The sequence below is a fragment of the Notolepis coatsorum genome (assembly GCF_963971535.1).
Source record: "Notolepis coatsorum genome assembly, chromosome: 8".
In the NCBI taxonomy this organism is placed as follows: Eukaryota; Metazoa; Chordata; class Actinopteri; order Aulopiformes; family Paralepididae; genus Notolepis; species Notolepis coatsorum.
The window spans coordinates 87,038,810-87,052,653 of NC_140172.1; the positions used below are offsets into that span (position 1 = coordinate 87,038,810).

Sequence of the window (13,844 nt, forward strand, 5' to 3'; positions counted from 1 at the left end):
CCCCCACAATAACACGGCTTAACGAAGAAAGTACTGTTTGTAATATTTATTAGAAGAGCACCAAGATTATCTTACATTTATTAAGAATTAGAGTTGCGCTTGTAAGGCGAAGAATGTGCATGAATAGGTCAAGAGCGTAAGTCCATGAGCATATTACGAAGGGGATAATTAATACCACCTGTAGCATAAGAATTATATAAGGTACACTCGTAGGTCAGCTGGAGATACTAGGGGGGGGGGGGGTTCCCTCCGGTTGTAAGCCAGCAGGGGAGAGGAATGTTCGGGAGCAAAAGTCTGGATCAACGAGGAATCAATAAGCTCCAGCTACGGGAGGCGGTACATATACTCCCTTGATCGGCAGACGAAAGCAGCAGCTATAATCCAAGTATGCGGGACAGCATGGATGAAAACCAGCCAGCCTCTTCCTAGAGACGGGCTCGAGTGATGCTCCTCACGGGTTGATCCCACACAGCAGCGGGGTAGACGGTTCTCTGCTCCAGCAGCCACAGTACCAAAGCAATAATCCAGCCGGAAAAGGCTCTGCATTCACCGGTGTAGATTCTCCTGTGCACGGTACTTCACATTAACTAGGTCGAACTTGACGTTATTTCACTAAGCTCTGACACTTTTACTATCCTATTCGCACGCGGTTCTAAGTGCTCTATTTAGACGCAAGGTTGCTCACTTCACTTGGTCGTTGACTCGTGATGAAGGCTTTAACTTGTTGGGTTAACTCGTTTGAGGGTAACTAACTGCTGTATCCACCTGCAACGTATTTATACGTAAGATGAATAATCTAGTGCCAACCTCAGTTCTGTCTCGTATTACTGCGCAAATCTGGGCATGTTGAGACATGTCTTAGCGGTGACTTTGAACTAGACATTGGGGGGTATGGCCGTGGCGCCTAGGGGGTCGCTGTCCAATAGGAGAACGAATATTATGGTCTGGCTTGTACCTAGGTAAAGGGATATTCCGTGTATATGTACAAAGAATATACAAGGGATATCAGACGATATACAAATATTATACATGGGATCTCAAGCAATAAATATATATATTCGGTTTAATCTGACCCTTTGTAACACTTATATTTCAAGTTCAAGTTTCAAGTTTCTTTATTAGTTGACATGCAAAGATACAGAATACCTTCACATGGAATGCATTTTTCTGTTATGCTCCTATGAGGATCATAGGACGCTTGGATCATACACATACAGCTCATTACAGTAATATTCCACAATTATTACATTTTAGATAGTAATAATGGTACAGAGCCTTGAGACAAACATATGCATATTCACCACCGCAAACAGACTGGCAGCCGTCATAGGCAGCGCCATTTACGGAAGGAGGGGGGAGTGGGTTGGGGTTGTTACAGGGCTGTAGGGGGGGGGGGGGGGGGGGGGGGGGGGAGTGGGAGGGGGGGGGGGAGGTGGGGGGGAGTGCACAAGCCAAGTCCTGGGTGGGGGAGGTCTCCCTCACACGAGGCAGCCGACAGTGCAGCGCCAATGCAGAGGAAGGGGGGGGGGGGGGGTGGGACTAGGGATTGGGGGTGTGGGAAGCCGCTCGCCACTCTTATCTCCCAGAGGGCCTTCGACTCCAGAGCTCTCGGTTCGACCTTGGTCCAGGAATTTGTTTTGGCTGACTGACTGGCACAATTTATCCCAGCCACGTAGAGCTGCCGCGGTATTGATGTTTTCCTTACCGCACACATTTGCAAAATATTTCCTACCGCCGCGGTATTACCGCACACACACACACACAAAAAAAAAAAGTTTGAATGCATTTTTTTTGTAGTCTACTCTTTATATAGCATATAGCCTGCCTCTAGTCTAAATGTCTATCTTTAGAGGATGACTTTGCAGCATGAATATTGTTTGGGATTCGGCATGCACGCATTCGTTATTAAAAGTGAAACACGGATTCGAAGTCTCCCCTTGGTGTCGCGCCCGCCGGTTACCCCCCCGACCCTTTCTTCTTCTTATTATTATAACGTTACTACTTATGATTACAAAGGTATTCGATTTGTGGCATTAACGTTAGTATAGTTACACGTTCGTATTTACCGGACCACATAGCAAGGCAAGCGTTACTCAATTAATATCTAAGTTCCTTTCTTTGCTCAGAGCGTGCCGAGTTGTACCCATTCTGCGGTCTGTTAATAAAGTTTTCAATCAGACAAGTGTATAGAACGAAGGGCTTTTATTATAACATTTCGTTGCAGTAAAATCATTATGCCTCGTTCCCTGAGGAGCGACGGCGTCGGTAATCCACTCCGGTCTCCGGTAGGAGCTAACGTACTATTAGCCGTGACGGTGTTGTGATGGCTGAGATTCAGGAAGTAAACGCACTGCAAGATGCTCCAAGCATGTGACGCGTATCTCTTCTGACCAATCAGTGGTCTGCAGTGTTTCATGTGACTTTTCTGGTACCCAATAGGGTCGCTTGGAATCTCGACAGAGAAGTAGGGTATATCTGCAGAGCCGCAAGCCCAACGAGAGCGTAATAATAATAATAATATAATAAAAAACAGCGGTGATGCCGGTATTCAGCCCAACGCTGCGGTGGGCATGATGTAACAGCGATACCGCGGTAATACCGATACCGCGGCAGCTCTACAGCCACGTCCCTTTAAATTTGATTTGAATAGAGTGGAATATAACTATTGATTTGAGTGGAGTGAGTTTTAACAACTCCGTCCAAATGACTGAATGCATTATTAGTCCAAGTGTCTTATCAGTTCATTTTGGTAGATCCTGTGCGTGGTAAACAGATCCAAAATCTTCTTATTGCAGTCCAAAAGCTTCGATAATCCAAAAATGACCACGTCTTCAAGTTGGTAACCCGATTATGATGTCCCAATAGGCAGAGAGGGTTAGCCTTATTCTGCTTCTTGAAGAAAATATGCAATCCACTGATTAGATCCATTTAGAGTTGATTTGAGTATAGTCCAGCCACCGGCACGAAGCAGGGCATAGCAGCGTCGGGCTCCATGTTATTATTTCACTAATAACAGTTAAAATAATTGGTAAACAAACATAATGCTGAAAATATACACTTTTACTGTATATCTCGGGCTTAAGAGGTTAACCCTGTGAGGCCCAAATTAAAAAGACATTAGCAACTTCAGAGGCCAGAGGGTGGGACATATAAACACATTTACTATCAAATAGCATTGTGAGGCTGAACAACAGGACCAATTGACTATACATGTGCTTAAAGGGGAACTATCTTATAAATGGCCTTTTTCAGTGTTTACCATTATTTCTTAGCTATGTGGAGGACTTATATTAATAGGATCTATGTCTCTAATTATCATATTGGCGCATTCTTCCAATTCTCCTCTCACAATATTCACCCTCACTGAACTGAGTCATCTGAAAATGTGCATATCTGTGATGTCAGAGATTTCTCAGCTGCATAATAATGTGGCAGTTGATGTGGCAGTTGGCACCAGGCCACACAGTGGTTGGAGCCCAGCCTAAAAACGGCTTAAGATCTTGAGGTAGAAAAATGCGGTTTTTGAGTACTTGATTAGAAATACAAAACAATGCATTTTTTTTTTTTGAAAAAAACCTAGGTGTTCCATAGACTCACAGGAATTGTGTAAAAGTGCCCAAATAGTAAAATAGTTCCCCTTTAACATTTTTTAAATAAATAAATAAACATAATTTTTTTAAATGGCTAAAAGTGATTTTGTAATTTTGCAACCGTGGGTCTCACAGGGTACTTTTAACCCTGTGAGGCTCAAATAAAAAAGACATTACCAACTTCAGAGGCCAGAGGGTGAGACCTATAAACACATGAAGGGTGCCGTGACTGAAAAAAAAGGTTGAGAAACGCTGGTATATGGTGTGGCTCTTTGTGGTACCATAGTCATTTTTGTGGCTCTTAGTCTCTGACTGGTTGGCCACCCCTGATCTAGTGGATCAATGTTGTCTATAGCAGGGGTTCTCAAACTTTCTGCTGCCAAGGCACCCCTGTGTCCAATAAAATATTCCAGGGCACCCCTACATACAATAAAGACTTTTCCGGTCCTGTCTTTTTGTTTTTAATACAAATAGACCTCCTGTTCACTATAAAGTGCCACGTTTTGATATATTGAGCTTTAAACTTTAAGTAAATCTTTTGGAACACGCAACCTAAAACACCTTCCTCTCCCAAACCGTTCCTGCAATTGTTTTATGTTGCATGATGATCATGGATACATTTATTATGTATTGTATTTTTTATGTTTAAATATCAACATCATCTGTCTGTCCACCCTCAGTACATTTACTATCAATATAATATAGTCGTCTGACTTCATCATATCTTTTCAAACGCACACACACAGAGGGAGAATGCCCCCCCCCCCCCCCCCCCCCCCCCTCCTTCCCAGTCTCTGTCGCTCTGAACATGGCTTTAGCTTGTTGTTAGCTTATGCTAACAGGACATTAATTCCGGTCTTAAACACGACGTGGTCATAAAGGAATGGCAAGGATTGCAAAGCATGTTATATGCATTTGACCCGTTGCGGAATAAAACAGCAGGGATTTGTTTTGGGTCGCGAAAACACTATCCTTGCTCTGTTTCAATGTCCGCGTTCCAGATCCAGATGCTACTGCTGCTGAGCTGAGAGACGCTACTGCTCAGCCTGCTGTGTGGAGATGCATCCTTATTGGCTGTGTGCTGTAGAGCGGATATGAGTCACGACACCACGGATTTTCAAAATAAGAGTATCATAATGACCTGAACGTTGCTAGCTGTCGGAGCCTAGTTATTATAGCTGGAGCTGCGCGTGGGCAGAAATGAGACCCGCTATAGGATTTTCAAAATAAGACTGTTGTCATTCTATATTTTTAAAGAACATTGCCAGGCATCTCGCGGCACCCCTGGCAGCTCTCCGCGGCACCCCTGTGTGCCGCGGAACCCCTGTTGAGAACCGCTGGTCTATAGCACCTAGTGATATATAGATCTATTGGCTCAATGTTATCTATAGCACCTAGTAGTGCACTGCAACCCTGCCCGAGCCCAACGGGGCCCTACCCGACCCGACGGGTTCGGGCTGGGTAGGGCTTTGATTTTAAATAAATAATTTGGGCTCGGCCGGGCCGGGCAGCGCCCTCTTTTTTTATAATTTTTTTTTATTGTGCGCTCGCTATACTCATAACTAGGGTTATAGGATAACCTTACACTTTCAGTTTCTGTTTTGCGCCAGCTGTCATGGTCGCGATGGATAAGTTAACAGATATGGAATTTGGGAAAGGGAGAGCTTTTGAAAGTTCCCAATGCGTCTGGGAAAGCTGCATTTTTGGAAACATTTGGATGTAATTACCGCAGGGAGAATTCGAGGACAGTAGAACAGTGCTGAACAGGACATCAATGGTGGATGGTGGACAAATGAAGAGCAGACCGAAGTGGTTCAATAACTTCAATTGTTGTTTGAAGTTGGAATATAGCCAGTTGGCGAACGTTTTAATTTGTTCTTGGATGTAGCAACTGGTTGACGAAGTTTTGTTAACGTTATTCAACGCCAGACGTTTTTGTTGCTGACGTCAACAGCGTGGTGAGTCCTGATTTATTTTATATTATAATTGGCTGCTGCGGTCAAGTTTTTTCTGTATACTTTTGTGTCATGATGACATTAATGTTTTAGTCTGTGTCTGCCAGTACCTCTGTACTCGCGACATCGGAGCAGTTTTTGGACTGATTGTGATGACGAGGCACCGTGTTCAGTAACACGCGTGCTGGGAAATGGAAATAGAGGCATTCGCGAAACAGGCTATAGGCCTATAATGCTTGTTAGTTTTCAGCGTGATATGCGTTATTTAGGTAGACCTATTGGACATTTTCGTTTTTGTTTATTTATTAAGTTAATATATAAACAGTGTTTCGAATATTTAAAACAAAAAAATGTATTTAATATTTGGCTATATAATTATAATGCTTCATTCGTTTTCAGCGTGATATGCGCCTATCTGTTATTTAGGTACACCTATTGGACATTTTCGTTTTTGTTTATTTATTAAGTTCATATAAAACCGTATTTCGAATATTTAAAACAAATACAAATAAAAAATTACTTTTTAAGTCTAATATATATATTTTTTTCTGGCTTTCACTCGGGCTAGGGCTTCAAATGTTGCATTACAGTCGTACAGTACATTCTTTCTCTATTCAATAAAGTTTGACCATGAGGGATGATTTACAATAAAGTGCTAATAACTGAAAAGTAGGCTACTTACATTCTTGACGCTAGAACTTCCAAAATAGCGTTAGCATAAAAAAAGGTAGTTTATGTAGTTTACATACCATAGCTTGCATAAAACGGTCTTGAGGTTTCACAAGTAATCAAAATCCGAAGAATTTCCAACCGGGGCTTGAGATTGCTCAGAGTGCAAATCACTGTCTTTGCACGTTATTCAGTTCAATGACGTCGCGTGTTGACCTACTGTGGTTTTTGAGTTAACCCTTTCACTGCGACAATACATAGGTTAACCCTTTCACTACCACACTACAGAAGGTTAACCCTTTACTACCACACTACAGACGGAACAAAATTATCCAGCGCATGCACACGCACACACACCTGTGATTCTGACCAGCATTGGCAGCAGCAGGCCGTAGATTCCCTCAATGAAGAAATCTGTCCATTCTCCAGTCAGTTCAGAAGGCAGAAGATTATCCGTCATGGCGGGACACGGTTGTGAGGAGAAGAAGTTGTTCAGTCTCACGATCAGCTCTGCGTTCTCACAAACAAAGAGCTGCATCCATGGGTTCCAAAGCCCACTGACGTTCTCACCACCCGTCTGAGAACAAGACACATCAAGGAGCGAGTTAGAGAGATGACGAGAAATGTGTCCCATTTCTTTTTTTAGAAAGATTATTATAAAGAACGAAGGAAATTAAACATAAACACCCCCAACACCCATTGTCCCAGATCAACCATTGTATGTACTGTTAATACCTTCTTTGTTTTTGTAATACTTAAAGGTGACATGCATTATAAATGGCTTTTTTCAGTGTCTAGCATTGTATTATAGTAATAGTAGTTAGTATCAATGTGTCTGTGTCTCTAAGTACCATATTGGCGGATTGCTCTCATTCAGCTCAGACCATTCCCTGCTCGATTTAATTAGGTCATTCTGATTTGACTCGCATCGTGACGTCAACGCTCCGTATAATAATGCTTCTAGGCCTCTTTTCTTTTGGAAAGAATGATACTTTTTTTTTTAATTCTTTTATTATAATTTTATTTTTTATATTCATCTAAGAGGTTGGCCAGTCGACTACGGCTCCTTTCGACCGATTAGTCAACTAATCGACTAATAGGGGTCAGCCCTACCAAATAGTGAAAGAAATTGTAAAATAGTTCCCCGTTAACACTTTCGCGGCCACTGGGATGAGTCTAATTAATCTCAAGAGGACCGGGAAATGTAAACAGACGTGGGGCTGTTTGTAGAGCTAAATCTATACTTTATAGTATTGCTATCTGTCCATTCTCATTGTGAATTGAGACCATAAACCGTCCCTTCAAAATGGCTTAAAGAAAAAAAAAATCATCAATACGTTCTCATTTTATAGCGCAGTGAATATAAGCGTTATACCGGATTTTAGGGGTGGACGGTATAAACGGTATACGGTATAAATTTGCTCTACGGTATGGATTTTGACTATACCGTGTAACCGGTAGAGCAGCTCTAAAATAGCAATGACATCATCGTCATGTAACCACAGCGCGACTATTTCAATCGCATTTGCCCCTAAAAATAGATAGAATTAGTCATAGATAATAGATATGTGCAAACTGGAAAAAGTTATTTAGGAGGTTCGCGCAGTGGGCGCACTGGGCGTGTCAACACGCAATTATCATTTCATAATAAACACATATCACCGCGGCGCACAGCAAGTTTCAATTTCAGTTCCTGGCATTTTTAACCAGTGGAGAAAGGTAAGAGATCTTACCTATCGTTTTTCTTATATGAATTATTCTACGTTAATAAAACATACCTGGTGATCAACTACAGTTTGCTGTAAACATTATGATATGTGTGTATCACAGCCAATATTAACGAATACACCAAAACGGTGATTGACTATGTCTGTACTCTGGTAGAAGAAACAATCCCCTCCACCAAAATTAAAATCTACCCAAATCAAAAGCCCTGGGTAGACAAATCCGTCCGTGAGGCTCTGAAAGTGCGCACATCAGCATACAACACCGGGCTGGTGACAGGCAACATGGAAGAACACAAGATGGCAAGATACAACGTCAGGAGAGCAGTAATAGAGGCAAAACGGCGTTACAGGGATCAAGTTGAACTTCAGTTTGAACAGGCTGACTCTAGAGGCATGTGGCAGGGCCTCAGAACAATGACAGACTACAAAGGCACCCCCCTCAAACTGAACAGTGACATCTCCTTAGCAAATGATCTCAATTCCTTCTATGCGAGGTTTGAGGCTGTGAATAACAACACCAGCCTACAAACCACGGCAATGGGGGGGGGGGGGGGGGGGGGGGTCTGCTGATGGAGACGCAGTGTTCAGGGTAACAGAGCATGAGGTGAGACGGATCTTTAAAAAAGTGAATATCAGGAAGGCAGCAGGACCGGACGGCATCCCCGGCCGCGTCCTAAAAGTCTGTGCCGACCAACTGGCCCCGGTATTCACTGACATCTTCAACCTGTCCTTGGAACAGGCTGTCATCCCCACCTGTCTGAAGAAGTCCACCATCATCCCTGTACCCAAAAAATCTATGCCCGCTTGCCTCAACGACTACCGCCCTGTAGCCCTCACCTCCATAGCCATGAAGTGCTTTGAGAAGCTAGTGAAGGGCTACATCTGTTCCTCCCTCCCCATCAACCTGGACCCTCTGCAATTTGCATATCGCCCCAACAGGTCCACGGAGGACGCCATAGCCCATGTGCTGCACACAGCAGCATCACACCTGGACAAGAGGCAGGGGAACTATGTGAGAATGCTGTTCATCGACTACAGCTCAGCATTCAATACCATAGTCCCCTCCAAACTCATAGCCAAGCTCAGGGACCTGGGCTTGAACTATGACCTCTGCCAGTGGGTCTTGGACTTCCTGACGGGCAGACCCCAGGTGGTAAGAGCCGGCAACTGCACCTCCTCATCCATCACGCTCAACATAGGGGCCCCCCAGGGCTGTGTTCTGAGCCCCCTCCTCTACTCCCTGTACACACATGACTGCGTAGCACAGCGGAACAACAACACCATCATCAAATTTGCTGATGACACAGTAGTGGTGGGCCTGATCTCTGCCAACGACGAAAGGGCCTACCTGGAAGAGGTAGAGAACCTGTCACAGTGGTGTCAGGAGAACTGCCTCTCCCTGAACGTCAGCAAAACAAAAGAGATGATTGTGGACTTCAGGAGGTCGGGGGTCAAGGACTACAGCCCCCTCAGCATCGACGGGGCACCGGTTGAGAGAGTGAACAGTTTCAAGTACCTCGGAGCCCACATATCCGAGGACTTGACATGGACCACACACATTGACAGTGTTGTGAAGAAGGCACGACAACGCCTCTACTTCCTCAGGCGCCTAAGGAAGTTCCAAGTCAGTCAGAAGATCCTTAGGAACTTCTACTCATGTACAATAGAGAGCATCCTGACCGGCAACATCACCTCCTGGTTTGGGAATAGCACTGCACAAGACCGTAGCAGACTACAAAGAGTGACACGTTCAGCCGAACGCACAATTGGAGGGGGGCTTCCCACCCTCCAGAACATTTACAACAAGCGGGGTCTGATAATCGATTACCAATAATAATAATTACCGCGTTAGCCTCATAGGCCGAACACCTGGATGGCTATCAAAACAAGGCCCGATCGGGATGTACTTTACGTGAAAAATATCTTACCGTGGTCTGGTGGGTTCCCCCCGAGCATTTCCCCGCTATCGATCGTCATCTGGTAGATCGATATGTCCATTGGCTGATGATAAATTCCCTTATTGCATGGTGAAATCTGCGATCCAAAACGTAATCCAAGCTACAGGCTGCAGATCCAGAATCGAGCTAACATAAAACTCCATTGAAAGTAAAAAAAAAAAATAGTCCACCGTTCGGCCACAGGGAACACTGCATTATCGCGATAGCGCCCCTAAGAGGATCTGGCCGGTATTGCACTTTGTCGAATTCAAAGTGGCGCTCGGCGACCTTGAATAGGTTATTAATATGGAATAAAAGCAATAACAACTTGCCACAGATTTATCCGTGCCTCTGTCCACAACGGGTGGAATCGAAACACGGAGATCTCCGTTGTTCGTCCCCATTGTGTTAATAAATTTACTCTTAAAATCTGCTCCGCTCTGATAAACTGACTCTATGGTCAGAGCGTCCACTCTGAGCCCTCATAATTTCCGAACAACTTGAGTGCGCTCGCTCTGACACTGGTTGTAAATAATTATGAGTGGTATGTGCCTCCCTGTATTGTAAATAGTTCATATGTGTTGTCACTACTGTATGTATAATTGTAAATAAGTTAATTTATGTGTTGTAAGGGCGGCTAGGTGGTGTAGTGGGCAAGGCACTCGCTACCAGTGTGGAGACGCTAGGATTCGCGTGTTCGAATCCAGCTCTCCACATTGTTTTCAGTTTAGCTGGTCGTCCGCAGTAATACACATTGGCTGTATTACGGGGAGGGAAACTGAAGGGTGGGGATCGGGCGTTGTGAACAAGCGACTCCTACAAGTCGGTTGGTGCGCCTGCGCAGTAGAATCAGGAAGTGTCGGGGGCAGCGTGAGCCTCCCACGCGTTACTCCTCGACACAGAGATCGAGCTGCGCAGGTGAAAAGATGCGACTGCTGTTACCTCAAGTACCGGAGGGGACTTGTGCTATGTATGACTTAGTCCACATTGCAGCCGGCTTGTGGGAGGCAAGAAACAGCGTTCGTGACAGGGGAGGGTTGAATTGGATGATACGAAATTGGGATGGGAGAAAAATATAGAAAAATGGGAGAAAAAGTGGATCAAAAAAACAAACAAAAAAATGTATGTGTTGTAAATAAATATTGTTAATATTTATTTACCTACCGGTAATTTATGTGCAATCGTTTCATTTCAGCTCAGTGTAGAGACTTGACTTAAATCCTTTTGCTCTTCAGGGAGCGTAGGTCATTCATGAACTTTCTCCAGCTGGTTCGGTGTTGGGCGATTTTCTCTGCTTCCTTCCATGATGTTCTTTCTTCCTTGAGATCCGCCTCGACAGACCTTCTCCAGCTGTTTCTGGGTCTTCCTGGCTTTCTCTTTCCCTGTGGGTTCCAGATTAAGGCCTGCCTGGTTGTGTTGGAGGATGGTTTTCTCAGGGTGTGTCCAATCCAGCCCCATTTCCTGCGTTTGATTAGGGTTTCAAGTGGTTCTTGTTGAGTGGTTTGCCAGAGCTGTTCGTTTGTGATGGTGTTTGGCCAGTAGATTATCAGGATGTGTCGTAAGCATCTGTTTATGAGTGTAGAGAAATGCACCGATACTAACAACCGCCTTACTGCGCGCGTCTATGACGACACTGTTGACACCACGTATCCGTGACACGCGCGCCCCGTGAAAACACTAGTAGTTTTGGGGGCCTACCACCCCCCCTGAAAAAAATCCTAGGGGAAACACTGAGGGGCATTATAACGTGAGCTGGAGATCACTCCATGCAGCAGGGGCATTATAACGTGAGCTGGAGATCACTCCATGCAGCAGCAGGGGCATTATAACGTGAGCTGGAGATCACTCCATGCAGCAACAGGGGCATTATAACGTGAGCTGGAGATCACTCCATGCAGCAGCAGGGGCATTATAACGTGAGCTGGAGATCACTCCATGCAGCAGCAGGGGCATTATAACGTGAGCTGGAGATCACTCCATGCAGCAGTAGGGGCATTATAACGTGAGCTGGAGATCACTCCATGCAGCAGTAGGGGCATTATAACGTGAGCTGGAGATCACTCCATGCAGCAGCAGGGGCATTATAACATGAGCTGGAGATCACTCCATGCAGCAGGGGCATTATAACTTGAGCTGGAGTTCACTCCATGCAGCAGCAGGGGCATTATAACGTGAGCTGGAGTTCACTCCATGCAGCAGCAGGGGCATTATAACGTGAGCTGGAGTTCACTCCATGCAGCAGCAGGGGCATTATAAGGTGAGCTGGAGATCACTCCATGGGGCATTATAACGTGAGCTGGAGATCACTCCATGGGGCATTATAACATGAGCTGGAGATCACTCCATGGGGCATTAGAACGAAAGGCTGAAGTTGGGTCCGTATGTGGGGAACCTCTAGTGTAGCCAGTCATTTGAGCGCGTCAAATAGGGCTCATAGTTCCAATCCAGTAATGATGTAAGAAACATTTAATGAAAAATGAAAATAAACAGACGTAAAAAATAATAATAATAATAATAACCCAGGCTTTGAACCCAGGACCTTCTGGCTTGCATGCTAGTCTTACCTCCAGCCAGGCCAACATGGAACACAACAGGAAGTCCCACTGGCTGCTGCCGAGGACTGTGGGAGAATGAGTCACCAGCCAGGACAGGAAACGCATCATCTCCACGCTGAGCGCCAGCTGGGCTGGGGAGGCTTTGGCCAGGTCACTGCAGCAAGAGGGAGGAGTCAGATTTAGACGTATGAAATTTACTCAGAATAGTGTCCTTTTTTAGTATAATGTAATAGGGCTGGGCGACATATTCATATATATATATATATATATATATATATATATATATATATATATATATATATATAATCGTCTTTCAGAGTTTCTTTTGTGTTGTTTTTAAATATTATTTTGTTGTTTTGTGAAATACGTTTTTCAATATTGTTAAATCATGGATTTGTTGTCTACAATCAATGATAGAAAAGTATATATTGCCAATATTATTGGCTTAACATTTCAGTATAATGATATGTAGTATATCAGTATTTGTTATCTCCATACCTCTCTAGTTCTCTACTAAATCATCTTCTCAGATAAACATCTACAGGGTAAGGCTGAGCCCGAACGTTCGTTCGTTACGCTGACATTCGGACTTTAATTAATGGGTTCGAACGTTCTGTGAAAAAAAAATAAAGGAGGCGCACAGGGTTGAAGCGATGTGAAGAGGCGGCACTCGGCTCAACCAGTATGGTCTGCCGGGCTGTAGCTGGATACTATTGTCTCAACCAGAGCTCTCAACCAATGCAATAGAACAATTTTGATTGACAGGCGATTCTGCCAATTACGTCACACCGCTTGCACCCGCCTCTGCTGTTACCACCAATCGGCAAGCGTTTATTAATTTTTTACTTCCGGCAATGCCGCCATTGATCTGCTTGCGAGAAGCACAACAGACTTACCGTAGCTAATACGTTAGCTCCCCGCCGAGAACGTAGATGAGGATGACCAAACGAGTCATAATGATTTTACTGCAACGAATGTTATAATAAAACAAAGCCTTTCTATACATGTGTCTGATTGAAAACTTTATTAACAGACTGCAGAATGGGTACAACTCAGGGCTCTTATGAGCAACGGAAGCCCAAGGGGACGGCTGGGGTGCATGGTGCTCCCACTTAGGTGGGAGCAACATGGTTGACACCGATGCCAGGGCGCGCATCCGTGGGGTTAAGACGGCCGGTGAGAGCGCGGTGCGGAGCCAATGGCAGTGACATGATGGGAATAGCCAGACTCTTGAGGACAAGTGCTTGCTACTTGCTATGTTTGGGTAAATAATATGCTGATGTTATTGATAGTGCTGTCAGGTGATTAAAAAAATGTATCTAATTAATTACAGGATTTGTAATTAATTAATCTAATTAATCGCATTTTAATCGCATAACCATTTTATGCCTGATATTCTATAGTCTATAAT

General features: G+C 44.3%; 1 protein-coding gene across 1 annotated transcript in view; it reads right to left on the reverse strand.

The window, feature by feature from the left end:
* ltn1 (listerin E3 ubiquitin protein ligase 1) overlaps positions 1-13,844 on the reverse strand; it is a 206,501-nt gene that overhangs the window by 54,810 nt on the left and 137,847 nt on the right. The window contains exons 23-24 of the mRNA XM_084320815.1: positions 12,443-12,587; positions 6,572-6,791 (exon numbers count right to left, since the gene is read on the reverse strand). Coding sequence (XP_084176941.1) covers positions 6,572-6,791; positions 12,443-12,587 — 365 coding nt within the window. The remainder of the gene's footprint in view (positions 1-6,571; positions 6,792-12,442; positions 12,588-13,844) is intronic.